Source organism: Synchiropus splendidus, chromosome 18 (assembly GCF_027744825.2).
Source record: "Synchiropus splendidus isolate RoL2022-P1 chromosome 18, RoL_Sspl_1.0, whole genome shotgun sequence".
NCBI lineage: Eukaryota > Metazoa > Chordata > Actinopteri > Syngnathiformes > Callionymidae > Synchiropus > Synchiropus splendidus.
The window spans coordinates 8,676,432-8,701,165 of record NC_071351.1 but is presented as its reverse complement, the minus strand read 5'-3'; the positions used below and the strand labels follow the sequence as shown (position 1 = coordinate 8,701,165).

The 24,734-nt window shown below is 46.6% G+C and overlaps 4 protein-coding genes and 1 long non-coding RNA gene across 9 annotated transcripts; 4 read left to right on the top strand and 1 right to left on the bottom strand.

The window, feature by feature from the left end:
- The first annotated feature begins 104 nt into the window (after positions 1–104).
- Positions 105–4,332, top strand: sgk2a (serum/glucocorticoid regulated kinase 2a). 3 transcript variants are annotated; one of them, XM_053848767.1, is made up of 14 exons: positions 105–229; positions 1,175–1,231; positions 1,310–1,371; positions 1,496–1,553; positions 1,935–2,018; positions 2,428–2,559; positions 2,632–2,744; positions 2,813–2,849; positions 2,910–2,996; positions 3,069–3,164; positions 3,311–3,466; positions 3,530–3,619; positions 3,685–3,787; positions 3,903–4,332. In XM_053848767.1, the coding sequence occupies exons 2-14, from the start codon at positions 1,217–1,219 to the stop codon at positions 3,938–3,940; spliced, it is 1,071 nt and encodes a 356-aa protein (XP_053704742.1). In that variant the 5' UTR covers positions 105–229; positions 1,175–1,216; the 3' UTR covers positions 3,941–4,332. The 3 variants fall into 3 exon arrangements, with proteins under 3 accessions (XP_053704742.1, XP_053704741.1, XP_053704740.1); XM_053848766.1 differs by having other exon boundaries at positions 1,313–1,371; positions 3,685–4,332; XM_053848765.1 differs by having other exon boundaries at positions 3,685–4,332.
- A 1,262-nt stretch (positions 4,333–5,594) lies between these two features.
- mybl2a (v-myb avian myeloblastosis viral oncogene homolog-like 2a) lies at positions 5,595–10,425 on the top strand. The gene is given in 13 exon segments (XM_053848215.1): positions 5,595–5,674; positions 6,325–6,421; positions 6,492–6,563; positions 6,678–6,758; positions 6,828–7,048; positions 7,121–7,241; positions 8,023–8,076; positions 8,152–8,369; positions 8,446–8,843; positions 8,846–9,099; positions 9,173–9,415; positions 9,479–9,679; positions 9,758–10,425. Coding segments are annotated over 12 exon segments (2,493 nt in total). The 5' UTR covers positions 5,595–5,674; position 6,325; the 3' UTR covers positions 10,292–10,425.
- A 253-nt stretch (positions 10,426–10,678) lies between these two features.
- On the top strand, positions 10,679–12,705 carry nsun5 (NOP2/Sun RNA methyltransferase 5). Of its 2 annotated transcripts, none has more exons than XR_008412872.1 (4): positions 10,679–11,768; positions 11,864–12,065; positions 12,114–12,271; positions 12,355–12,496. XR_008412872.1 is itself a non-coding variant. In XM_053848228.1 (4 exons), exons 1-4 carry the CDS (start codon positions 10,844–10,846, stop codon positions 12,512–12,514), a joined length of 1,431 nt encoding a protein of 476 aa, XP_053704203.1. In that variant the 5' UTR covers positions 10,680–10,843; the 3' UTR covers positions 12,515–12,705. The 2 variants fall into 2 exon arrangements, 1 of the variants encoding a protein (XP_053704203.1); XM_053848228.1 differs by having other exon boundaries at positions 10,680–11,768; positions 12,128–12,271; positions 12,355–12,705.
- A 319-nt stretch (positions 12,706–13,024) lies between these two features.
- Positions 13,025–21,531, top strand: LOC128749057 (uncharacterized). Of its 2 annotated transcripts, none has more exons than XR_008412874.1 (6): positions 13,025–13,302; positions 15,371–15,455; positions 16,260–16,349; positions 17,235–17,474; positions 18,874–19,020; positions 19,465–21,531. It is a non-coding gene; the product is annotated as an uncharacterized LOC128749057 (long non-coding RNA). The 2 variants fall into 2 exon arrangements; XR_008412873.1 differs by lacking the exon at positions 19,465–21,531 and adding an exon at positions 19,084–19,419 and having other exon boundaries at positions 13,028–13,302.
- On the bottom strand, positions 16,954–24,336 carry LOC128749051 (transketolase-like). The gene is made up of 14 exons (XM_053848223.1): positions 24,072–24,336; positions 22,716–22,833; positions 22,531–22,644; positions 22,047–22,144; positions 21,021–21,212; positions 20,831–20,949; positions 20,006–20,202; positions 19,777–19,941; positions 19,522–19,678; positions 18,860–18,990; positions 18,450–18,533; positions 18,292–18,385; positions 18,098–18,220; positions 16,954–17,454 (listed from the first exon to the last, which is right to left on the bottom strand). The coding sequence occupies exons 1-14, from the start codon at positions 24,176–24,178 to the stop codon at positions 17,267–17,269; spliced, it is 1,887 nt and encodes a 628-aa protein (XP_053704198.1). The 5' UTR covers positions 24,179–24,336; the 3' UTR covers positions 16,954–17,266.
- Positions 24,337–24,734: the final 398 nt, after the last annotated feature.

Genomic DNA, 24,734 nt, shown 5'->3' with positions numbered 1-24,734 from the left:
AGCTGGAACACTTGAATCTTCGTTACGCCTGCAGCCAACACGCACACACACACACTCAAAACAAACTTGCCCCGCCTCCTTTCTAAAGTTTGACAGTGCTTCATCAATGATTCACTCCTCTTGAGTCGACCTTCCTGCCGGCCGCCGGGATCAAATATAAAACTCAAGTCAGCGTCAGTCTTGAACCGCAGGGACGCCTGTCTGGACTTCACTCTTCACCTTCCCTCAGGTAAGTCAGCTTCACGCTTTGTTCTTCCAGATTTTGGAATGACTTTACTCCCAGTTTGGGTGTAACATTTCCGAGTGTGATTTTGGGCATGTAAAAGCAAAATGTATTTTTAGTTAAAAGGGAAACTGCAAGCCTTTCAGTGAGATGAAATTAAAATCACAACTGTCTCGTGTCCTCAGTTTCGTTTACATGTCAAATAATATAATGTTTTGCCTGCTGTATTTCATTTTAAAGGTAATTCTATTTGCTGACCAACTGCAGGTTCGGTCAGTCATTTGTCACTCTGTAATCTTGGTGTCTTCATTTATTTACCAAAATAATGGCACAAAACAAACTTTATTTTGTTTATGTTTCATCAGGGAACAATTGAAAGCAGAAGTTACCATTGTAATTACTCCCATAAATCAAGTTTATTTAAAAAAAACAAAAAACAACAACAATCATCAGATATTTCTGTGATGATCAGATGACCATCTGAAGAATTCCTGCCCTGAGAACCTGCAACAAATGAATGAAAAGCAGTTTATTCATTGACATGGCTGCAGGGGAAGTGCCTCCAAAAGAAGCGTGGTTTGTGGTGGAAGAGCCATTGATTTGCATAATAAGACGTAAAGCGTTCAGTCATTATCATCCGTCCCTCGGCGTCAGCGCTCATGATAACCGGATATTAACTCTGTAATAGCTTGCTAACAACGCATTTAAGGTATCACCCGTGTGATAAGTGCCGCAGCCTTGTGAGCCACACTTGGTCTAACACCGAGTGGAAGTGTGAAAAAGACCTTGGAGTCTGCGTGTGTTGGGAGAGTGACACAACAATATTGATCATGTAAACAAGCACACAAGCACCGGTCCTTCTGGTTTGAAGTGCCCGGCTCCTCGCGTGAGGTCGGCTGACCCCTCAACAAAAGCGCACACTCATGGTAATCCGTATCTCCCCCTCTGTAGACCCGATGCTGGTTTCCCCTGGATGTGGAATGGATCAGAGTCATGGCTCACAGTAACGTAAGAGCGCTTCCATCCTCACACTTGTGCTGGACATGTAGATGGCTCTCTATATTTATTCATCTATATGTCTTGCAGCAGCGTTCAACTTCCTCCCCTTCTCACGATGAGGTCAACCTGGGCCCCTCAGCCGACCCTCAGTCAGTATTCCTGCCTCTTTGTCTGTGAATTCTTACTTTTAGAATGAGGTGTATTCAGTGAGACTTTGCCCAGAGACGCTCTTCAGAGTAGGCGAAGGTCTAATATTTCACTTTCTTGTTGCAGTGCCAAGCCAACAGACTTTGACTTCTTGGCTGTCATTGGGAAAGGAACCTTCGGAAAGGTAACACGCACTTATAAGCACTGTCATTGTTTGAATGCTCCTGGAGAAAGTTGTGAATCGTTGTTAGTGTTCCGTGACTGAACTGAACTGAACTCAGCCTGTGCGGGAAAATATATCATTTTAAATGAGGGAGACTGTTTGTTTCGGCCACGTCGTGAATCATTAGACCTGAGATCGGCCAAGGTCACGGGATGGCACTTGAGCTAGAAGTGAAAGAAGGAGCGAGAAATGCATTAATTGATCACATGACACAGTTTCACACACCTCATCACTTCTCATCTGCAGATCAAGTTTCTGTCTTCTCAGCTTCAGCCGAGGTCATGGTGGCTCCTTACGTGTTTACTAAACAGGTCACTAACAAGCAAACAAATCCTCCTGCAGGTCCTGCTCGCCAAACTCAAATCCACCAACAAGTTCTACGCCGTCAAAGTCCTGCAGAAGAAAGTCATCCTGAAGAAGAAGGAGGTGAGAACCGGCTCCTTCTAAATCTACTTTTAGGTCGATTAAATAGTGACTCTGCCGACGAAAAATTGCTGCAAGGTGAGAGGAAAATATGAGTGTATCTATCAGTGTTGTTAGTAAACAGTGCTCCGTTCTGATCTGGGAACATGATCTGAATCTTATCTAATCTCCAGATTGCACTTTGTAGAGGACAAGTTTTACAACGCAGCGAAACCAACTCGACATTGAAGTGTTTAGTACTAAGAGTCTGGGAGGATTCTTCAACTAGAAGTGCATCTGCCTGTTTTTTAAAACGTCTCAAAACACAATTCTAACTCTTATCTTCCCATGACAAAGACGTGGGTTCAGTTTTTGGTAATTCAAAAGCAACTTTTGGAGTTCAAAAACACCTTACTTGAAGTATGTTTGTCAGCAAAAAAACATCATGGCGGAGCGAAACGTGCTGCTGAAGAGTCTGAAACACCCGTTCCTGGTCCGCCTGCACTACTCTTTCCAGACCTCAGAGAAGCTCTACTTTGTGCTGGACTATGTGAATGGAGGCGAGGTATATAACCAGTGCCTATTTATCAGTCAAGACAGCAGAACAGTTCTGAGTGTGGCACTGTTTTCGTCGCAGCTTTTCTTCCACCTGCAGAGGGAGCGCTGCTTCTCTGAGCCCCGGGCTCGGTTCTACATCGCAGAGGTGGCCAGTGCCATCGGCTACCTCCACTCCCTCAACATTGTTTACAGGTGACAATTGTGGACAAAAAAGATTTTTAAAAGTTCTCCAAATAACCCTCATTAATTTGCTGCCACAGAGATCTGAAGCCAGAAAACATTCTCTTGGACTCGCAGGTGAGTCCAGCGCTCTGTGGAATCTCCGCCGTCTTTACACAGGTATGTGTGTGTGTGCAGGGACATGTGGTGCTGACAGATTTTGGCTTATGCAAAGAAGGAGTGGAGCCAGAGGGAACCACATCAACCTTCTGTGGGACTCCAGAAGTAAGACCTATCTGTCTTTAAAAGCAGGAAGAAATGATCAACTTATCATAAACTTGGGCTGTGTGTTGACAGTACCTGGCCCCAGAGGTTCTGCGGAAAGAACCGTACGACAGGACGGTGGACTGGTGGTGTCTGGGAGCTGTGCTCTACGAGATGCTATACAGTTTGGTATGTGCCCTGTTGTCATGTCAGGATATATATATATATATATATATATATATATATATATATATATATATATATATATATATATATATATGCCTTTTTGCTATTTCGTTGTGAAGTACATATCAAGTGTTTTCTGCATCCCCCAGCCTCCGTTCTACAGCCGTGATGTCGGAGAAATGTACGAAGGAATCCTCCACAAACCTCTGCCGCTGCCTCCAGGGAAGTCTGAAGCCGCCGTCTCCTTGTTGGCCGGCCTCCTGCAGAAAGACCAGCACCGGCGACTGGGAGCCATCGCTGACTTTGTAAGCGTGACCGATGATTGAACCTGTGACTCCCATCTGAACGGTGAATTTGTTTTATTGTAGCTGGAAATTAAGAACCACACATTTTTCACTCCCATCAACTGGGACGACCTTTACCACAAGAGGATCACCCCGCCCTATAACCCCAACGTGGTCAGTTTCTGGGTCTTGAAAATCCTTCCAGAAATCAGCTTTATTGACCTGATGTTTTGTTGCAGAGAGGCCCGGCGGACACGCAGCACATCGACCCCGAATTCACCAGAGAAATGGTCCCGAGCTCAGTGAGCCGGACCCCGGAGCTCAACGCTGGTACCAGCGCCGGTAACGCCTTCAATGGATTCTCCTTTGTTTCCTCAGAGGACAGTTTTCTGTGACCCACTTTGGAGCTCACTATTTAGATCCTGGTGGTCACACTGAGCTTGTGTTGCTCCCAAAGGATCACAACTGTGGGGAGCTGGTGATCGGTGGTTCTGAGGTCGGGATCTTGAGGAGAAACATGACCTTCATGTTGCAACAAAGTTCTAAAGTAACATTATTTCTACCTGAATGGTTAAAATGGTGACACTATTTGTTTGTCAAGAGTTAGTGAAAACGATATGTATGTACTTTATGACTGTAAAATGTTTGAAAATGTTGAGAAATTTCCATGAAGGCAAAAAGAATGATTCATATTTGAGATTCAAGAGTTGCGACCTCTACACCGGCTCTCGTAGTCGCGCTCCAATTCCATTTTTCCAGTGACCTCTGCAGTGTTTATCACCTGAGGGATCTTATCAAGCGTGATAAAAGGTGGCGCAGGGTCCGGCTCGCTGCTATCGCCGGCACAATGTCTGTGTTTGTGTGTACATAAGAAGCTTGTTAATAAATCAAACACTTATCCAATGTTACGCTGTGTTTTTGTGATGAGCCATTTAGCATGTGTACACAACATTTATTAAAGGTCTACGTGAAGTCGATGTCGTCTTCACATTCGGGTTAGAGTTCCTTATAATAAGAGTGATGATTATGAGGGAATATATTTTGTTTTTTAGCTTGACTTGACTTGAGGACTCTGGGAATGAAATATATTGTGAGTACAATATATCTCAGCTGCTCAAAGTCCACTTCATTATATAATCACAATAAGACTGTTGATGAAAAGGTATATAAAGAAGAATTTATGAAATGGCAAGAAGTCCATTTTCGTGTTAGCAGCGTGTTGGCACAGCTGGGCTCATTGTTGCTGAAGCAATGCACTTGGTATAAAACAAAATTTGAAACTAAAATACTCCCCACTTTTAGGCTCAAATACAACAACATTAATTTAAAATGTGGAAGTCTACCCTTACATTCCTTTGTTTATTCTTTTTTTAAATTCATTTTTTAGTTCGTTTTTTTTCCGGTCCTGAACATCTACCGCTGATGACATGTCTGCGTCTATGCTATACATCGTTGGGCAGCTGAAAAGTAGTGATGTGCGGATCGATCCTGAAATATCGATACCTCCGATACCGGATCTTGATTCTCCAAAATTGATTCTCAAACCAAAATATCGAGACTTTCGATACTAAAGTATTTTGAGGTAATGTATATTCTTAACACGAACGCGAAGAAAAGTAACTAAACTACTGAGATCCTGTCTGACACACGGTTGGAAGATCTTTTAAACTATACAGTGCAATGACAATATAACAGTATTTTTGAAAAATGAACTAGAAAAGATGAATAAAACACAAGTTTAGCGATCAAACTTAAGCTGTTACATTAATATATATATATATATATAACTTGAATAATTTTATAATAATTAAATGAATAATTTAAAAGTGCAGTTATTATGGCATTATTTGTTTAAATATTTTACTAGAAATTTCAGTTTTGAGTTGCTGGTATAATAATTGTTTGTATCCCCTTTTTGTTGATCTGGAAATCAGTGGAATCGAACATCACTACTGAAAAAGTGAAGTGGCTTCTGAAGACGGTTGCTTACTTTTATTTTCACACATTTATTTTCAACTTTTTATTTTTTAAGTTACATAAAAGAATAACAGGGCCACACAGCGGCCTCTCGCCCAGCGACCGCAGAGACAGGCTCCATCACTCGCCGCACCCCACTCTACGCTGCAGTACTGACGGTCGCCACAGTGGCGCTAGACTTCCATGGTAAACAAATGGAAGTGCTGTCCGTGCTTGTGCTAACACGTCACGGAGTTACAGCCAAGTTAAGACGTAAGTCTGTCTTCTGATTGTCTTTTCCGACTTCTCATGATAATCCAAAGGACACGACTCGTCATTTTTATGCGTTTGTATAAATAACATATCATAAATAATCGCGACAAAAGTCAGCTTGGAGTTGAAAAGCTAATGCTACCTCACAGAGCTAACAGCATGCTGGATCCAAGTGGTGCTCATGGTGGCAATAAAGAAACGGAAATTGTCGGGACAGCGTTGCACGATGAGTTACTTCTCACTTAAGCTGTTTTCTTATATGTGGCGATCATTCACCTGCGTTGAGAACTGTGAAGTGGAAAACGCGGGTGCAACAGCGTGACGTGGTTGAATACGCTCGTGATTTATGTGGAAGAAGATGTACGAGGTTGGAACAGTGACGACGAATTGCACAACGAATAGATAGAACCCCTGACAAAGATGTCATGAAGTCAGTCGGCTGTGGTTTGTGTCACAAACTGGAACTTGGTGCGAGACACAACACATGGGTGGAGACTTGTGTACTGGCGACATCTGGTGGCGGAACCTGAGCCTTACAAGCCAGCGACTCATTCTTCATATATTTTCAATAGCTTTAAATGCGTATTGATTATTAGACACAGCATTTTTTTGTTGTTCATTGTTTGATCACTGTCTCATGTAATTTGCAGGATGGCCGAAGCAACAAACGAAGGCGCTGCGACGCACGTGGATTCTGAATCAGACTCCAGTCATGAAGGTCCTCTGAAGGAATGGTCTCCGGAGGAGGTTGGAGTTTTTTCTGTGACTCACTTGTGAGTGAGTGTCTTTATGACGACAGTCTTTTGTTTTCTTTTAGGACAATAATCTTCAAATCCTGGTCAACAGCTTTGGAAATAATAGTTGGAAGGCTGTCGCTACCTTTTTACCAGTAAGTAAATCACACTAAATGTGTTCAAAGATCCACGTGACTGAACTATAGTATGTCCATATAAACACGCATTCATTCAAAATTCTTGAGGGGCTTATTTTGTTGTGATTTCAGGGACGGACAGCAAAGCTGTGTAAACGCCGCTGGAAATGTCTGAACCCGGCAACGGCTTGGACTCGAGAGGAGGATGAGAAGGTAGCTGTGTTTATCCTTAATATGATGTGAGGATGTCACCGCAGAATTCTGACGTGACCTGCCGTGCAGATCATCGAGGGTGTCGTCAAGTATGGCACCAAATGCTGGAATCTGATTGCGAAAGACGTCAAAGGCCGCTGCGGTAAAGATTGTTTCAAGCGATGGAGGACCCACCTCAATACAATGATGAACAAAGGCGCTTGGTCCAGAGAAGAAAACCTCATTCTTTACAAAGCGTATTCAATTTTGGGAAACCGCTGGGCGGAGATCGCCAAATTCTTCCCTGGGAGGTGAGTGATTTTTGAGGTTGCATTTCACATCCGGGGTGCTGTGTTGATGCTGGTTTCCTAATGCCCCTGCAGGACAGTGGCGGCTGTGAAGAATCACTGGCACAACTACGTGAAGCACGAAGCTAACTTGGGCAGCCTGGCAGAGGACAACGACTCTGTGTCTCTCGACATTCAGCAGTTTGTGGATGCAACGGTAAAGATAGGTCGGCCAGCAGTTTAGACTCTAAATTTTTGTCAGTCAACACGGTGCCATTCACAAACATACTCAGCTGAAAACGTTATATCTGATGGTAAAATACAAGAGTACTGGACGTCCTCTGAAGCAAGAGTTCTTAACCTTTTTGAGCTCGGGGCCCACCTTTCCCAGAACGAATGGGTCCGGGGCCCATTCAAGTAATAGAACTGATTCATTACGTAACCATTTAATACTACTACACGTAAACAAACCAAAACCTTGTGTAATGACATGAAACCCAGTGATAAATGCAAAACAATATGTCAAAGAAAAGTCCAAACAGCTGCAGAACAAGGTGCAAGTGATGTTCATCAAATTTACAAAAGAAAAAAATACACTCAATGCAAACTGTTGAGAAAATTGGAGAAACTGAATACAATTCTGAATAAAATAAATATAATAGCAGCATGTCTAAATATCATGAAATAAAATGTTTTATTGAAAGTCCAAAGAAGATATAAGTATAAAAGCATCGCCATAAAATGTTGTGTAATTAATTTTCAAAACTGCTTCAACAAAACTTCTTTTACTGTTTTCACTTTCTGTATCATTTTTTCTTTACAAGAAATTCTCCATCGTTGTTAACTATCACAGATTGGCAGCTGTCAAGTCAATTCAGTGACACACCACCGGCACCTTGCGGCCCAAAAGTGTAAAACAAAAACCTTTGGTTGAGAATCAGTGCTCTCAAGGAGAGGGAAGTGTCCGCCAGTAGGTTCATACTTCTTCACTCTTGCAGGACGAGTTTAAATGTGATGTTGTGATCCACGGTGAACCTGTCACTCCGAAAGTGGTGAGCTCACTCCTCAACTTCAGGCAGACCATTGACAGTGCGACTGAGAAAGGTGTTTATAAACTTCTATTCCAGACACAGATAAAAGCAGTGGCGAAGTCGGCGGAGAAACAGGAAGTTGCGAAGCTGGTGGCTACTCTTCCACAGGCGTCAGTGTCTACCTGCCCCTCAAGCAGTCCGTCTTTGCCTCGCAGCCCTGTCTCCAGTTCGGGCGCTGCTCCCACGGTGTGTCCCCAGAAAAAGTTAGCAGATGCAGCATTAAGGATGATCGCGGAGGACATGCTGCCGCTCAGGTGACGTCACTTCTGATGTTAAGCCACCACTGACTTGTGAAGCATGTCCATCTGATCAGTCTGACTTCCGGTGCAGTTTTGTGGAGGGGGTGGGCTTCAGGTCCTTCATGTCCACCATCAGCCCAGAGAGCGGCAAGCTCTCCCAGAGGGTGATAGGTCTGCAGCTGTACGACGACGTGGAGAGATCCATCAAGCCTCAGCTCATCCGGGAGCTCAAGTCCTGCGTGTCGAAAGATTCCGAGGGCACCATTCATGTGACCTACGACCTGTGGGCAGGGGACCCATCAAAAGCTGATGAGCCCCTGGTGATCGTGCAGCTCCACTTCATCAGCGCCTCCTGGCAAATCCGCCGTCCCTTTGTGGCTTTCCGTCAACTCAGCCACAAAGATCTGAGCAAGGCAGTGGCGCGGGAGCTGGAGGGAGTCCTGCTGAGCTACGGGATCTTCCCTCAGAGCGTCGGCTACGTCCTTGTCAACCATATAAAATAGTGTGCTCCTCGAACAGAGGGGAGCCGGACGGAGAGGACGTGTTGGGATTTCTGAGCGACCGGATGTCTGAAACAGAAACCCCATTTTCAGAACTGCAACTTGGAACCAGGACCAGATGTGTCACCCAAGGTCTGCAGCAGGTGGTGAGAGAAGCTCTGAAGAATTCCCGCGTGGTGGAGAACCTGCTCTCTCAGGCTCGTAACGTTGTCGGTTTCTTCAAGAGCAACGTTTACTGGGGCGAGGTATGGAAGCTATGTTCTTGCTATCCCTCCATGTCGAGTAAGGAACCCTCAAAACGTTAAATGTCTCCTGCAGGTTCTGTTGAAGGAGAGTGGTGTGTCTCTCTGTCCATCCTTTTCCAACTGTCGCTGGAACTCCATGTTGGTGTCGCTGCGTCGCATGGTGCAGGAGTCTTCGTGGAGCACCATCATGATTCTGCTGGCACAGGCTCGTGTCGAGGCCAAAGATGCGGCTAGCGCCCCACCTTTAGTCATGGTCAAGAGGGAGCAAGTGAGCGACATCCTTGGTCTCCTTGAGCCCTTCCAGGAGGCTTTGCAGGTGCCCAAAATATCCATGCCACGTTATTTGGCCGAATAACTGAAGCATTTCTGTTCAAATAAGGTGCTGCAAGGACACGGTGTGACCTTCTCACATGTCATCCCGTCTCTCCTCACGCTGGATAAATGTTTGGAAAAACGGACGACAAATTACACACACTTCTGCAAGGCTCTGAGAGCTGGTCTGCGCACTCACTTCCAGTCCTTCATCCACCAGAAGGAGCTCGTCCTGGCTACTGTGTTGGATCCCCGCAACAAGCTGCAGGTAAAACCCAACACTGACCAGGCTCCCGTCTGTGTCGCAACAACTGAAAACATTTGACTCCTCTTTCTCTCCTCTCAGCTTTTTCCCGATTCATCTCCAGAGCAGACTGTTTTTCTGTCTCCACCATCCAAGTGTGAGGCTCGTGCCCTCATTGAAGCAGCACTTGGAAACACAAAAGCATCTGCTGAAGTCCCACAGAACCAACAAACAGACCAGCAGGAAAAGTCGGACCAGTCCGGGTCCAGTTTAGAAAGCGACACTAAAAAAAGTGACTGTAAACGCAAGGGTCCCACCGATGTCCCGGAACCACCGTCAAAGATGATCAGAACTTCAGAACTTGATGCCTACCTGTCAGAACCGCTGAAAGAAGGGACCTCCAGTTTAGCGTTTTGGAAAAACGCGTCTCAGTTCCCTCAACTCCAGAGTGTCGCAAAGACTCTGCTGTCGGTCCCGGTTACTGCCAGCGCCTTCGACCGACTTTGTCCTTTAGCAGCATGCATCGTGCGAGCCAAGAGGAACCGCATTTCTCCTCACATCACTGAACGGCTGCTTGTTTACAAAAACTCACTGAAGACGGTCAAAAAATCAAGTGCGGAAAAGAAACCAAGGTGAGGGAGATTGTTTGGTTCAAGACTCATGTTGGTGGATTTTCCAAAAATCATGGTATCAGCGACACTATGATCGACTCTCCAACTGCACCAGTGTGTGGGAATTTTATTTATATTAAAACGCAGCAGATGTGTTCAGCCAGGAAAGAACAAATGAATAAAATGTGAAACTGCAAAAGACGTCCATGAATGACAGCAATGAATCCGGTGATGTTTTGAATAATTTTAATGACACAATAGCGATCATTTACAATGCAATACAAACATCTATTCTCAAGTCGTGTGACAGAAACGCATTCAACCATGGAATAATGCGCACAAAATCGCTAACAGCAATAAAACTTTCCGCATTATCGCCTCCGCGTGTGCTGATTGGTTGACTCTGGTGTCACCGGAAACAAACGTTTTTACTTCCGGTGTCAGCCCGTCGGCCATGGAGGCACATGTTGACAAGTAAATAGTTCGTTAGACCGATTTCTAATACTATTTTGGAGCGTAACGCAACAACGTAAGCATTTTTATTGATACGTGGAACGGGTCCGACACGAGTCCAGTCATGGCTCTGTATCTGAAAGCGGCAGATATTCTGGAGAAGGTGGAGAATAAGCAGGGAGCTCTGAAGACTCTGGTTTACGACAGCAAGTTCCAAAACATCAAGCAGCTGTTTAAGCTGGTGTGTGAGACCCAGAAGTTCTCGCCTGTCCTGCAGGAGATCATTGAGTCGACTAAACTGCTGAAGCAGACCAAGCTGAGACTGCACCTCGCGCTGGTTCTGGTCTTTGACTTGCTCATGGGTCAGGGGTTGAAGTGCGGGGGCTCCTGGAAGGCGATGATGATGAAGCACAGGTCCAGATTGCAGGCGGCTCTTGCGCGCATCAAAGTCAAGCATAAGGTGAGCAGGAATGAAGATCTGCTCCCCAGCACCGTCCAGCAGTCTCCTGCTGAGCAGCTGCCCAGGTACGTCCGCGTGAACACCCTGAAGACCACTGTGGAGGACACGGTGGACTACCTGAAGAGGGACGGCTTCTCTTATCTGGGCGAAGCCTCCAAGCTGGAAGACTTGATGTTAAAGAATAAGACCTTTGTGAGGGACATCCACCTGCCAGAGTTGTTGGTCTTCCCCCCTAAAACAGACTTTCATGACCACTTCCTGTACAAAGCGGGCCACATCGTCCTCCAGGACAAAGCCAGCTGCCTCCCGGCTCATCTCCTCCAAGTCCCACCCGGTAGCCATGTGATCGATGCCTGTGCTGCCCCTGGCAACAAAACCAGCCATCTGGCCGCCTCCATGAACAACAAGGGGAAGCTGTTTGCCTTCGACCTGGACGCAAAACGCCTGGCCACCATGTCCACTCTCCTGCTGAGGGCAGGGGTCACATGTCACCAGCTGGCCAACCAGGACTTCCTGAAAGTGGATCCAGACAGCCCCCAGTATAAAGATGTGGCGTACATCCTGCTGGATCCGTCCTGCAGTGGCTCAGGTTTGTTACTCACTCGACTTTATAGCAGTCTTATTTGACTTGTAAATGTTCGGAGGCATCCTCTCATAGTTCCCTGCATGTTGTGTGTGTTACAGGCATGGTCTGCCTCCAGGAGGGGACCGATGAGAGAAAGGATGAGTCCCGTCTGGCGTCATTAGCCTCCTTCCAGATACGCTGCCTGAATCACGCCATGAAGTTCCCTGGAGTGCAGCGCCTGGTCTACTCCACCTGCTCTGTCCACCGGGAGGAAAACGAGGAGGTTGTTGCTGCCTGCCTGAAGCAGAACCTCCATTTCAGGTTGAAAACATGTCTTTATTTGACTATTGAAAACAATCCCCACTGAAGATATTTCCCTTCAGGCTGGTTCATCTCCTGCCTGTGTGGCCTGAACGAGGCCTGCAGCCTCTGACACAGTGTCTGCGAGCAAGCACGTCCAAGACTCGAACTCACGGCTTCTTTGTGGCTTTGATGGAGAAACACGGTGATGCTGCCATGCTGAACAGGTAAGGTTCATTCGTACACAGCTTTGTTTAGGAATAAAGTCATCAGAAACAACAAAAAAATCTGTTGTAAATTTCTGTTGCAGTGACCACATGGTGGCGCCCGAGAGTGAGGAAACCAGACCTGCTAAGTGTCCGGTGGAGGCTTCAGATGCAGAGATGAACGTGACGCCTGTTGTGACTCCAACTGATGGAGGAACCAAAAAGAAAAAGAGGAGGAAGAAGAAGAAAACTGTGGAGTCATAAATGTTAAAATGTATATTTAGCTTTCAGTTTCTTTCCCTTTTTTAGAATTGCATCTTATCCAGTATGTAAAAGCAGACTGTTGAATGTGACCGTTAATTTTAAAACGGAGTAAAGAACATGCTGTTTTAATGGAATCATGTCTGATTTGCAGTTCATCCTGTATGAGATGGGAGCATGAACAGAAGATTTACTCTGAGAGTGGTGTTCACGTGACGTGCTAGTTCAATACGTTAACAAAATACAAGAGATTTGAAACAAATACAGCATTTTAACCTCATTCATGAAGTACTTTACCTTATTTTTATGCAATAATCGATGATATTATAATTAGATTACTTTGGTATTTTAGTTTTGGTACACAGCAACAACATCTGAAAGCAGATTGGCTTCGCCAAAGATAGAAAGCGAATTATTTCTAACGCTAAAATCTGTAGTTGTTGTCTGCTGCGTGACCACAAGATGGCGCCAGTGAACCATGATGATGATGATGATGATGATGACGACGTTTAAGTTATTTTGATAGTTTTTGATGAAAAGAATGCGTAAAATAATCGAGGCGAGAAAATAATGAGAAGTACGCCTTTTCTGCGCATGCTCACTCCACGAACAAGCTCGGAACCATTTTACTGACCGCGGATGCACACGGAAGGTGAATAATGGTGCACTTTTTGAAAAGCTCCAGCAAAGTCGGTGAGCGAGGAACTTCTAAACATGAGAAGTGGAGACCGTCTGTCCGATGTGTATATTCCTGACTGGTTGGGTTCCTTTTATCAACACAGAGGCAGCAGGTATGAAGACAATACGTATTTTTGGTCGTGAATGACGCGCTATCCATGAGAGCTAAGTTTAGCTTAGCCACCTGCTCGTGGAGCAATGTCTGTGCATAACAATGATGCTAAAACTTAATGAATTTACCCTCAAACATGGTTGAGAGAGATGCCCCGCATTAGCTAATGTAACTTAAGATAAATGATGAGTGACGTACCTTTGGGTTATTGTTAACAATTTAGTTGAAAATGTTGCCTTGAGCGTTGAAACTGTGTTTACAAGTTGTGTGCATGAATATTTCCGCTGGGGAGTACTTTAGAATCAAGAGCCAAGTAATGTGATACAAGTAAAAATATCGAGAAAATGGAGCGTGTCGTGAAACATCATAGACCCTGAGTGACATCAGTTACATAAAAATAAAGGAGAGGTCGACAGTTGTGGTGTCATAGAGAGCCCATATGTTATAAAAAACCTGATGGATCATCGGTCAGACATACTCGAATGAAACCCAAAATATCGACTATGGAACAAATCCTACTCTACAGACAAGACCCAGCAGCCATCTCATCGTTCTCCAGCAGCTTCTCTGACATTGTCAATGCCAACATGCAAAAGTACCAACGTTCCAATTCCAGCGGCCCAACAAAGAGAGTGTCGGAGGATCGAGTAGAAAACCTCATCACGCCCGTTGTTTTGGAGAACTTTAGGACCCCGAGTAACTCTCTAGCCTCCAACCAATCCATCATCAGAGAAATCCAGAAATACAAGCCGCACGTCCAGCTTCTGAAAATGGTCCACATGAGGAACGGCAACATTCTCATTTTCCCCAAAGACACCTCCTCCCAGGCTTCCCTTCTGTCGCCGTGGCCAGAGGGAGCTTTCAACCGAGCCCAGTTCAGCTGCAGACTGGCTCGCCGGCACGGCCCCGTGCCGCCACCTGAGGTCCCCACCAAATTTCTGGTCATCAAAGGTATCAACACGAACATCACAGAGGATCAAGTCAAAGAAGAGCTAGTGAAGAAAGGCGTCAAAGTGTTGAGGATACAGAGGATCATCAGCAAAAGCACCCACCAGCCAACCACCTTCATGAAGATCCACCTGACAGAACCGGACCAGGCGGAGATGCTCCTACGGGAGGGCTTCTCCATGGACCTTTTCCAGTACAAAGTGGGCAAACAGCGTTCCCCACCCACCATCAAACAATGCTACAAGTGCCAGCAGTTCAACCACATATCCACCAACTGCACCAACCCCATAGTTTGCCTGAGGTGCGCCGAGAGTCACCACCACAAGACCTGCACCAAGGAGAAAGGCGAGGCCAAATGTGCCAACTGTGCAGGCAAACACTCAGCCACCTCAAAGTCCTGTCCGGTCTTCCTGTCCCATAAAGCCGCTCTGGCTAAAAGAACCATCTCAGGTCGACCCGCCCCGGATAACCCCAACCCCAGCAAAGGTTTGAAGCTCCAAACGGAAGTCCTCGGTGACGCCACCAATCTGTGTCACGACCTGAAACAGCTTGCGCTTGAAGACGAGAAGATAGAGGAAGTCCTGAAGATCCTGAAGAAGTACGAACACCCATGTGTCTGAAACCGCTTCAAGCTCGTCCCCTTGATTCCCCAACATTACTACATCACAGAGAAAAATATCAGACGTCAACCTCACTATTAGTTTCCCCGACATCACCATGAATTCTCACCAGCTTCATCATCAAAATGTCACCTGCTACATCAACCTAAACATCCGCTGATACAGTTTCACTTTCATCCAAGAGTGTTGTCCAAAGTTTTGCTGAGGCAGATCAAAACTAGTGAAGGAAGTGATTTGTGTTGTGTCACTCTTTGTTCAACATAAGGAAATAAATGAAGGGTTATCAAGGTGTGTGCTGTTTTCTTTGTCTGCTGTTTCTTCCATGTTTGTTTTGGTTTGTTTGGGAACGTATATTAATCTTATATAAAGTACCGTTAAGAATTCCAAACATTTAAATCATTTTAATCTCTGTGTTTTGTTCTTGTGGTTTACGGGAATATTTCTCTCCCTTTAGTGCGGTGTTTTTTGTGCCTTAAAACGATTATTTCACTGTTCTTTCAGAACCAAGAACTACATGCTGAGCAACCTTTGGCCAGAAGAGGGAGCTGTTGTCATTGGACCCACATGCATCATCTCCCTGATCTGGGTGAGTTAGAAACATTTATTTGTTCTCTTGGGCCAAAATATCGCTAAAATAAAAAAGTCCAGATCCACTGTTGTGGTGTCGAAATGTAAAATGGGGGTCTTCAATGATGGAGTCCTTGGCGATCCCTCCTTGTCTTGCCACTTTCCCTCCTTGAGCGCTTGAAATGGGTCAGAACTGAGCGGTCGGATTGAGTCCAAGCCTCTCACCTAAACCTCCCTGTGTTCGCTGCCGTCCTGAAGCCACCACGTCGTGGTGGGCGGTGTCACATCTGCAGCCCAAAAGTGGTGACGTCAGATCTCACCACTTTTGTTGCAGTGGATGTGACTTCCACGGGTCTGAAGATGGCGCTCCGGAGCACTGCGGAGGACTAGGAGGGAGATGAGTGAGTGAGGATGAGCCCATGAAAGAGGAGGAGGAGGAGGAGGAGGAGGAGGAGGGAGGAGGAGCTTCATGATGTCGTCTGTATGGATAAAATATTATCTTTAAAATCCACTTGCTCCAGTGAATTGACACCAACTCGACCGACATGTGCAGCTCCATGGCTGTTTCCCGTCTGGTACTGACCACTGCGTGCACACACCCAACAAAAAAAACTACTCAGTCTCATGCAGGTGGTTGTAATGTTTCTTTCATATTTGCTGTGTGTGCCCCAAAATGTTCTGATTCATTCCTTTGTGTCTGAGAATATGGCCGCTGGCTGCAGGGGGGGCGGGGGGCGGGGCTAATGTACAGTCGCCGCACAATAACTGTGGATGGTGTTGATGTGTGTCACACGGCCTGCTAATGTGCATTGTCTCCGCGTAGCTTCCATCGTGGAGGAGAGTTGGACGACAGGCTGACAGGCAGGCAGACAGACAGCTGCTCAGGCTGCACAGACACGCCCCCTGCTTTACAGTAAGTGAACGCACACACACATGCTGGACGCCTGCACACGTCTGCACCGCTGAGTCTCTCACACACTCGCAGCTGACACGCAATGTACGCCTCCCACAGCAGGCGGGGTCCCTGCTGTGCTATAGGACGCGTGGGGTCATAGGTCACGGCTAATATCACGACAAAACACACAAAGAACCCCAGTCTCATTTCAGGCCAACTACAGGAGAAATGCCATGGCTCCAATGTTCCTTTGTCTTCTTCTTTTACACCTTTTTTTCCCCCTTCACACTTTCCCTCTCTTCCTGCAGGCTTTCTTCACACCCTTTTCTCCTCATCGCTCCCTCCTCTGCCCTTCTTTTTGATACTCTTCATTTGCAAAATATTCTTTTGCTGAATGATGTTCTTCCATCTGACGCTTCAATTTTTCCTTTGCTTTTCGCTCTCCTCATGCCGTCCTCCCATTAAAGTCACCTTTCTACATCCATCCCTCTAACAACATTGTTGGGAAATAATGTGAAGAAATAATTCCTCTTCCCTCTCTCCCAACCTTCATTCTCTTGACATGGCGCCTTAAGCGCTCCAGCCGTGTACGTTCTTCTTCAGGTGGCAACAGAAAAGTCAGACACGTGTTTGTGAATTCACCATTGATTTACTGTGCAACATTCCAACAGAAGAAAACGTTTAAAAACAGCCGCGCTCCGACTGGGAAGGTTTCGCACGACATGACTCCACGTTCACTGCGTTCAGCCGCGACACTACACTGACACCTGGACTGTCTTTAGGAACAGAGGGGAGAGGGAGGGTGTGTGTGAGGTTTTTTTACTGGTGAGTTTAAAAACTGGGGCGGGGTGTCGAACCACAATGAAAACAGTTAAAGCTAACGTCACTTTTCTTTTCTTTCAGCGTCGGAAACGGACCTCCGGCTCCCATAGGGCCTACTTGGCGTTGGCAGAGCTGCACAGGACCTTGCGCACCGCCTGGGCGATGGAGTCGCGGTCGATGCCGAAGAGCTGCATGAGCTCGTGAGGCTTTCCGCTGCGAGGGACCTGAGACACAGCCAGGCGGTGGACCGTGAAGCCCGTCTCGTTGACCACCGCCGAGCACACGGCCTCGCCGAGACCACCTGCAGCACACGGGTCAAAGGTCAGTTCTCTGAACACACTCTTCAACATTTAAAATCCTAGTGACTCTATAGGCTCAGTCCCCCCCCTCACCCCACTCAAGTTTAAACCCCCCTTGCTAGTTGCTCTCAGCTGTGACGTGATGTGAACTGACAGACCCACCAACCCCGCCCTCACCCCACATATCAGTCAGCTCAGAGGAACACTGACGCTGTTGCTGTGAGCTTCCAGCTGCTGGAGGAGGCAGAGAGGGATCCACGCAGGAAGAGACGGTGTGTAGCGACGGAGCACGCAAGTGAAGGTTCTGACTCACCATGATGGTGTGCATCATAGTCATGAACTTTAAAGGAACCAAGAGACTAAAGATGCTTTTAAATCTCATGACCGTGAGCTCATTTCTCTGTCTGCACATCACCATGATGAGTCAGAACCTTCACATACATTCACTTAAGTGCTCCTGAATAACAAACAGTCAGATCACACCATACATCCATGTTGTCTCGAGTCTACACATCATCTCTTCCTGTGTGGACTCTTCTGCACCCTGCAACAGCCGGAAGCTCACAGCAACCACATCAAAGTTCCTCTGAAGTGAGTGGAGAGAGATGCATCCTGCTGCAGTGGAGCTACACTCTGTGTTCTCACCTTCGTAGTAGTGGTCCTCCACGGTGATGATGCGTCCTCTGGTCGCCCTGGCGTTGTCGATGATGGTCTTGGAGTCCAGGGGTTTGATGGTGAACGGGTCGATCACACGGATGTTGATCCTCTCTGAAGGCATGGGAAGGTCAGTCCAAGTGAGCAGTCAGAAGGACGGCCCTCCAGCTAACCCTGGAGCTCACCTTTCTTCAGCTGTTCAGCAGCAGCCAGAGCCTCGTGCACCGTCACCCCGGCTCCAATCACAGTCACATGGTCGTCGTTGGTTTTGTAAACCACCTGTAGTGAAGGACATTTGAAGAACGTTTGTTGTCCTGTTGTTCTGGGAGCCAGATCCACTCACCTTCGCCTGGCCCACATGGAAGTCCTCGTTACAGTTGTAGATGATGTTGTTCTCCGGGCGGCTTGTCCGGATGAAGCACAATCCCTAGATGGATGAAGACACAAGGTGAGGGCCAACGTTTGGTCTCTCATCTCAAGTCAAACTCATCACACGTCTCTAGCCTTTATTTCTTCAGAATGTCATGATCAGGAAAGCCCAACATGTTTTGGACAACCTTTTCAATAGAAATGTTCTGCAGTTGAAGCAGCACAATATTCAAAAGTAACATTGTAAGGTCCAGCAGGTGCTGCTCTCTGAAGCCTGCATTTTTAAATTGTGCTGCAGTTTCATGCATATTCAGAGTCGGTCTGAATTAAACATGAGGAGGCTGCAGCACAGCCGTGAGGAGCTGTTCTGACCCGGTTTCTCACCTTTGTGTTGGCAGCCAGCTCCACTGCCTTCTCCGCGGAGACCCCATCGCTGGGGTAGAAGATGGTGGCCGTGGGAATGGCCCTGAACATGGCCAGGTCCTCCAGACCCATCTGAGATGGACCGTCCTCCCCTGAAGACAGAAGCGACGGTCAGCAGGAAGGTAAAGTCTGTGGTTCATGACGTGATGCTAGAAGACGTGCTCGCTATATTGTGAACATGCAAGGTACCTGAGGAGGTGAAGGTGAAAGGGAGGAAGGAGGAAAGAGTCCGCTCACACAGAGGGAGAGACGGGCGAAGGGAGGAGAGCTGGCACCAGCGGAGGAGGATAGGGACCGGAAAGGTGTTAGGAGACTGGGACAGGTGTTTGGTTATTACGGCGAGAGGACACATTCAGGAGTCCCCAGCTTTTCAATGACAATAAAGAGCTTCTTATACTTCTCAAGATTATCAGCTGTTAAACGCTACTCTTTCAAGTTATTAATATTTTATTAAATCAGTCTGAAGTGTATGCAAGCTATGATCTTGATTTTAATGTATGATGGAACAGAATAAAGGCAGTGTATACAGAATTTGTGCTTTGTTTTTCTTGTATTGGACTGTGCAGAACTACACGTGGCACTAGCGTGTAAACACAGGTGGTGCTGGATGAGTTCCGACTGACCGATGGAGACGCCGCAGTGTGAGCCGCAGAGGTTGATGTTGCTCTCAGAGATGGCCGCCATGCGCAGCTGGTCGAAGGCGCGGGAGAAGAATGTGGCGAAGGTGCTGGCAAACACCACATTACGGTCGCGCGCCGCACATCCCATCGCCACGCTCACCTGTGGAGGACATGTGTCAGGACATTGACCCGCATGTCTAAATCCAAACTATAAGGTCACATCAGTGAAGGAGTCGAGCGACGGAATGACTTTCCTACCATGTTCTGCTCGGCGATGTAACACTCCACGTAGCGGTTCGGGTGCTCATTCTTGAAGAGCTCGGAGAAGGTGGAGTTCTTGGTGTCTCCGTCCAGAACCACCACATGCTCATTGTAACGCCCCAGTTTGGCCAGAGCCATGCCGTACGCCTTCCTGGTCGCAATCTGACCCCCCCCAAAAAAAAGAAATCAGAAACCAACAGGTGAACACATGAATCCTCCCACTGACCTTCTCTCCTGGTTTGTAGCTCGGGGCGCTGGGCATGCGCAAGTTCCTGAGACTGACGGGGGAAGTGTCGTCCTCTGGCGGCGCCGGGAACAGACGCTTGTTGCAGCTGATGATGCGGCTCTGCAACTCCTTCATCACACTCTCAGCCATGTCTTTAGGCAGAGGTTTGCCGTGCCAGCCCATCTTATCCTCGGCAGCTGGAAGATCCAGATCATCGATGAGCATCAACATCGGAGAGTTTAAAACCTCCTGTGTTATTTAGAAATTGCTCCTGCTTGTTTATAGCTAAACCATTATTCACACAGCCTCATGTGAAGATGGGATTAAAAATACAGCCAGTGTTGTCGCATCATAGAACCTGTCTCAGCATAATAATAAGCAGGTTTATGAAAGCAAATGTCGTATCGGCTGCCCTCCTCCCACCTCAGGCGACTTACAAGGTCAAAGGTTAAACCCAGCATTACTTTGTCTTACATCAGCACTTCTCATGAAAAGATGGCATGTGATTTAAGGTGCAGACGTTCTGCTGCACATCTGTCTGTGCGTTGACTTTTCTGTAGGTCCCTTTGTTCCCCATCACTTGTGCTTTTCCCAAACCAACAGAGCACGAAGGGCCGCCGTCCCGTTTGTCCTCCGACATTCTGTGGGATTACAGGACTAAAGCACTAAAGCGTCCATGGGATTACAGGGAGTTAAGGGCTCACTAAGTGGACAGCGGTTATTCTTAAGAAAACCAACTGTAATTCCATATTTTGCCGCGTCAGCAGCTTGAGGAGACGGGTTCGAGGGCTGAGCCACTCAACATGCCCGGACTGAATGCCTTACCTGCAATCCCTTTGCCCTTGATGGTTTTTGTGATGATGGCGAGCGGCTGGTGGCATGGCTGACTCAGCACTTTACACAGCTCCTCCACACTGTGGCCGTCCACGATGACCGCGTGCCACCTGCAACACCAGCGACGTCCAGTCCGATTCGCTCGGGTTTGCAGTGGAAGAAGACCTTTAAAGTCACTCACCCAAACGCCTCGCAGCGACGCTGGTACTTCTCCACATGGTGCTGGAGAGGAGCTGGGTCACTCTGACCCAAACGGTTGATGTCCAAGATGGCCACCAGGTTATCCAGCTGGTAGTAGGAGGCGAAGGCCATGGCCTCCCAAACCGAGCCCTCTGACATCTCGCCATCACCCATCAGGCAGAAGACCCTGTAGCTGTTGGCAGTGAAGCAGTGAAGATATCCATCAGCACTCCGTTGGATTCCTTCGACCAAGGTGGAAGTGACAGCTGACCCTTGCGCCCGAACAGACCCCTACCGCTACACCCCCCTCCCACCACTGTGCTCTGATCTTCCCGACTAGTTGCTACTGCGGCGTAACGACTCCTGACAGCTTTCCAGTCAAATAGACACGTTCCCATTAAAGCTGGAGGATGAGGCGAGACACGACACATTACGCCACGCATTCCAACCACCAAGGCTGAGATAAACAAAGCAGGCGACAAAGAAAATAAAGGAACAAAGGAAAAGAACAAAGGAGGAGGAAAAGACTCTGAAAATCCATTATTACAATTGTTTTCATAAATAACTAATTTTATTTAGCCACTAAATAAAATTATTTTTAATTTTACCAAGCCACTAAACTCTGAATTAGGGTCATTTTTGAAATGGAATTTAGGCAATCGTGAGTGTACCCACGGCCCATGCAACACAAAATGGAAATTTTGGTGCAAAGAAGTGTGTGAGACGAGGGCGGAATTACACAGTTTATTAGAGCAGAAATAATCGGGTGCACACAGAACAAGATATATGAGAGGAGCCAGAGCCGAGGCATTCCCCGGCGCTCTGCTGGACTCGGCTCTGTGACCACAAACATCTCGTGTGGTATTAACCAGCGTATTAAACAGTGTTTTTTATTATGTTTTAACAATAAAAACACGGCAGATGATATTAAGTTGGCAACAACAGCTAGAAAAAAAACTGTAGTCATCTTTCTGAAATACTGTGGCACTGCACATCCAAGCTGTGCTTAAAGAGTGTGTCTGAATACCTGGCCTTGTCGAAGTATTTTCCTGTGTAGGCCATCCCACAGGCTGCCCCCAGCCCCTGTCCCAGAGATCCAGTGGCCACGTCCACAAACTGCTGCTTCTGTTGAGAAAACAAACAGCCAGATTACACAACAATATTTGGACATACCAGGCAGCACAATATGGACACGTTCATATCCAGTTTGATAATTCTATTTTAGCTTCCATATACATAGATCGTGGCACTATTGTTTACAGCCAGGAACACGCCCACCCAGCCTGACCATCAATATTTCATGATTCTTGGACATTCAGATGTTTCAGCACAGACCAAGTCAGCTGCAAGGAAGAGGCGCACACTTCCACTCCGCTGATGCTCAAACATGCATGAAAGCTGTGCGACATTTTCACTGTTCAATCTGTTCGTTTTATAAGGCAGTGCTTCTTTTAAAAGACTGCTTCACTTTATATATACATATACATGCAAACTTTGAAGAAGAAACTGACCGGTACAGGGTGACCCTCCAAGATGGAGTCCACCTTGCGCAGGTTGAAGAGCTCATTCTCCTTCAGGTATCCGGTCTCTGCCCAGACAGCGTACAGCACGGGGGCAGCGTGTCCCTGTGAGGAGTCCGTATTCACAGGTCAGTGTATGGAACCTTGGTACATCCAGAAGAATTCGGGGTGGTTACCTTGGACAGAACAAAGCGGTCGTTGTTGGGGTTACGAGGGTCCTCGGGCCGATACTTCATGGAGTGAAAGAAGAGCACCGACATGATCTCGGCCACACTGCAGCATGATGTCGGATGACTGCAAGAGAAAGAACACCCAGAGTCATCAGCTGCTTGCACAAGGATAAACCCCAAATACTTCAGAAGCAAGGTTTGTTTTATTCATGCTGGGGAGGGTTACGCAACACACAACACTCCCCCTCAGCATGGTCCTCATATGTTCCCTCTATTCTCCATACAAACAGTCTTCCTCCATTATAACCTCTATGTAGCCACGATTGCATGGACATTAAGACCCAAATGATGATGCTGTAAACATGCAGAGGTGTGTTGCGGTTCTCAGGAAGAGATGGAGGGTTTTCCTTCCACAATTTTTTCATTGATCTATTTCTTCATTTTACTTTGGGGAGCAGACAATGCAATCACTGATTCTTTATACAGTGCAATCTTCAGTGAGCAGATTTGAGTGTAAGGCTGCAAGAACGACGATGCAAGCTCCCGCAGGGAAGCAAGCGGGGTTTCCACTTGTGCGACAAATGGGGACTATTCACAATAGCTTAACGTCAAAAAAAACAACAGAGATTTGTTCGTAAATTTGAAACACAATTTTGCACTTCAGGATTAAGGCTGTTCATCAAGGGACCTCAGCATCCGTGGCTTTTATCTGCGTCTGAAAGCGTCACATAGAGCTGCTTTCCTGGACAGCAGCAGTAAGATAAAGACCACGTAGAAACCTACACAAACATGAGCCTTAAACACACTCATGCACTGTTGCTCATGCTTTCATACATTTTCAAATGTTGCCCAAAGAATTCCACAGGATCAGAGAGACACTAACAGCAGACGGAGGAGACAATAGGAGTGTATGTTCAAGGACAATCCCTGCTATCACAAATTATTTTTTTATGTTAATGTGCACATTTGTAACGCTCTATTTAGCTTTGCAATGAGTGTTAATCCCCAAAACAATTTCTCAGTTCATTCTAAGAGTGAAAGAACGCATATATTTTTCCCTTTTCAATCTGAGATTATCCAAAGGAAGTCCATTCCTCCGACACCATCTTTTTGGTGCAGCAGTGACGTGCACTTGCTGCGTGTGATTCCTCAGTTTGACCTGGTTATCTCTTCCTTAAAGCGGGAATGTGCTTTTGTTACATAAGACTGATCGGAAGCCTAATGAAGAGAACAACGGTCGTAATAGAGATTCTCTTCTGAAAAATGTGCACACATTTGCATATCCATAAGTTCAAATTTTGAACCAATTTCCCTTAAAAATAACTATGAAAATCAATTTTGAAAATTCAATACGGTCCTTACCCGCTGCCTGCTGCAGTGGTGGCCCTGATGGAGTTGATCCGGAGTCGAGTGGCGATGTTGCGGAGCGCCTGCAGGGTCTGCTGGTCGGGTTTGTGATAGTCCTCCATCTGCCTGATGATTCACCCACACACTTGGAGATAAACAGGAGCAAGAGTTAAGAGTCCTGAATGACGGAGTGAGTGGAAGTCAGGGGTTAAAAAGAGAGAGAGGTTAGTTTAAGGAGGGGGCGTGTGGGTCGGTGAATCCACTCAGCGTGGGTGATCGCTGACACAACAGGAGTGCAGCCAATAGGAAGATGAGTTTAGGCTCAGGCTGAGGACACGCAAGCACGATCACTTCTTATCCACCACACGCAGTGCAGTCACTAAGAACACCTTGGCAGGCTCAAAACACCGTTATTCCATTCACAGTGGACATTTTTCAAGACTCCATTTGCATTCTGATGGCCTTACTTATACTTGTGCCAGGCACAGGTACCACTGACCACTGCAGAAGGAATTCACCCTGAATGATCTGCAGTTACAGGGACAAAGGAATATATCAAATTTGAGTCAATAATACCAGCATGCACCTTAAGTTGTACTAATGCCAAACTTACCAACTTGCAAGAAAAGGTTAATGCACCTAGACCAAGATCCAAAAACAAAATAATTTCCTACAGAA

Coding starts and splice junctions, on each gene's coding strand:
- sgk2a (XM_053848765.1), top strand. Junction 1,372..1,495: donor GGCCCCTCAGCCGACCCTCA/GTCAGTATTCCT, acceptor TTCTTGTTGCAG/TGCCAAGCCAACAGACTTTG. Junction 2,850..2,909: donor ACATTCTCTTGGACTCGCAG/GTGAGTCCAGCG, acceptor GTGTGTGTGCAG/GGACATGTGGTGCTGACAGA.
- nsun5 (XM_053848228.1), top strand. CDS start 10,844: ATGGCTCTGTATCTGAAAGCGGCAGATATTCTGGAGAAGGTGGAGAAT. Junction 12,066..12,127: donor AAGCAGAACCTCCATTTCAG/GTTGAAAACATG, acceptor ATTTCCCTTCAG/GCTGGTTCATCTCCTGCCTG. Junction 12,272..12,354: donor GATGCTGCCATGCTGAACAG/GTAAGGTTCATT, acceptor TTTCTGTTGCAG/TGACCACATGGTGGCGCCCG.
- LOC128749051 (XM_053848223.1), bottom strand. CDS start 24,178: ATGGAGGACTATCACAAACCCGACCAGCAGACCCTGCAGGCGCTCCGC. Junction 22,834..24,071: donor ACCACTGCAGCAGGCAGCGG/GTAAGGACCGTA, acceptor TTTCTCTTGCAG/TCATCCGACATCATGCTGCA. Junction 22,645..22,715: donor ACCGCTTTGTTCTGTCCAAG/GTAACCACCCCG, acceptor GACTCCTCACAG/GGACACGCTGCCCCCGTGCT.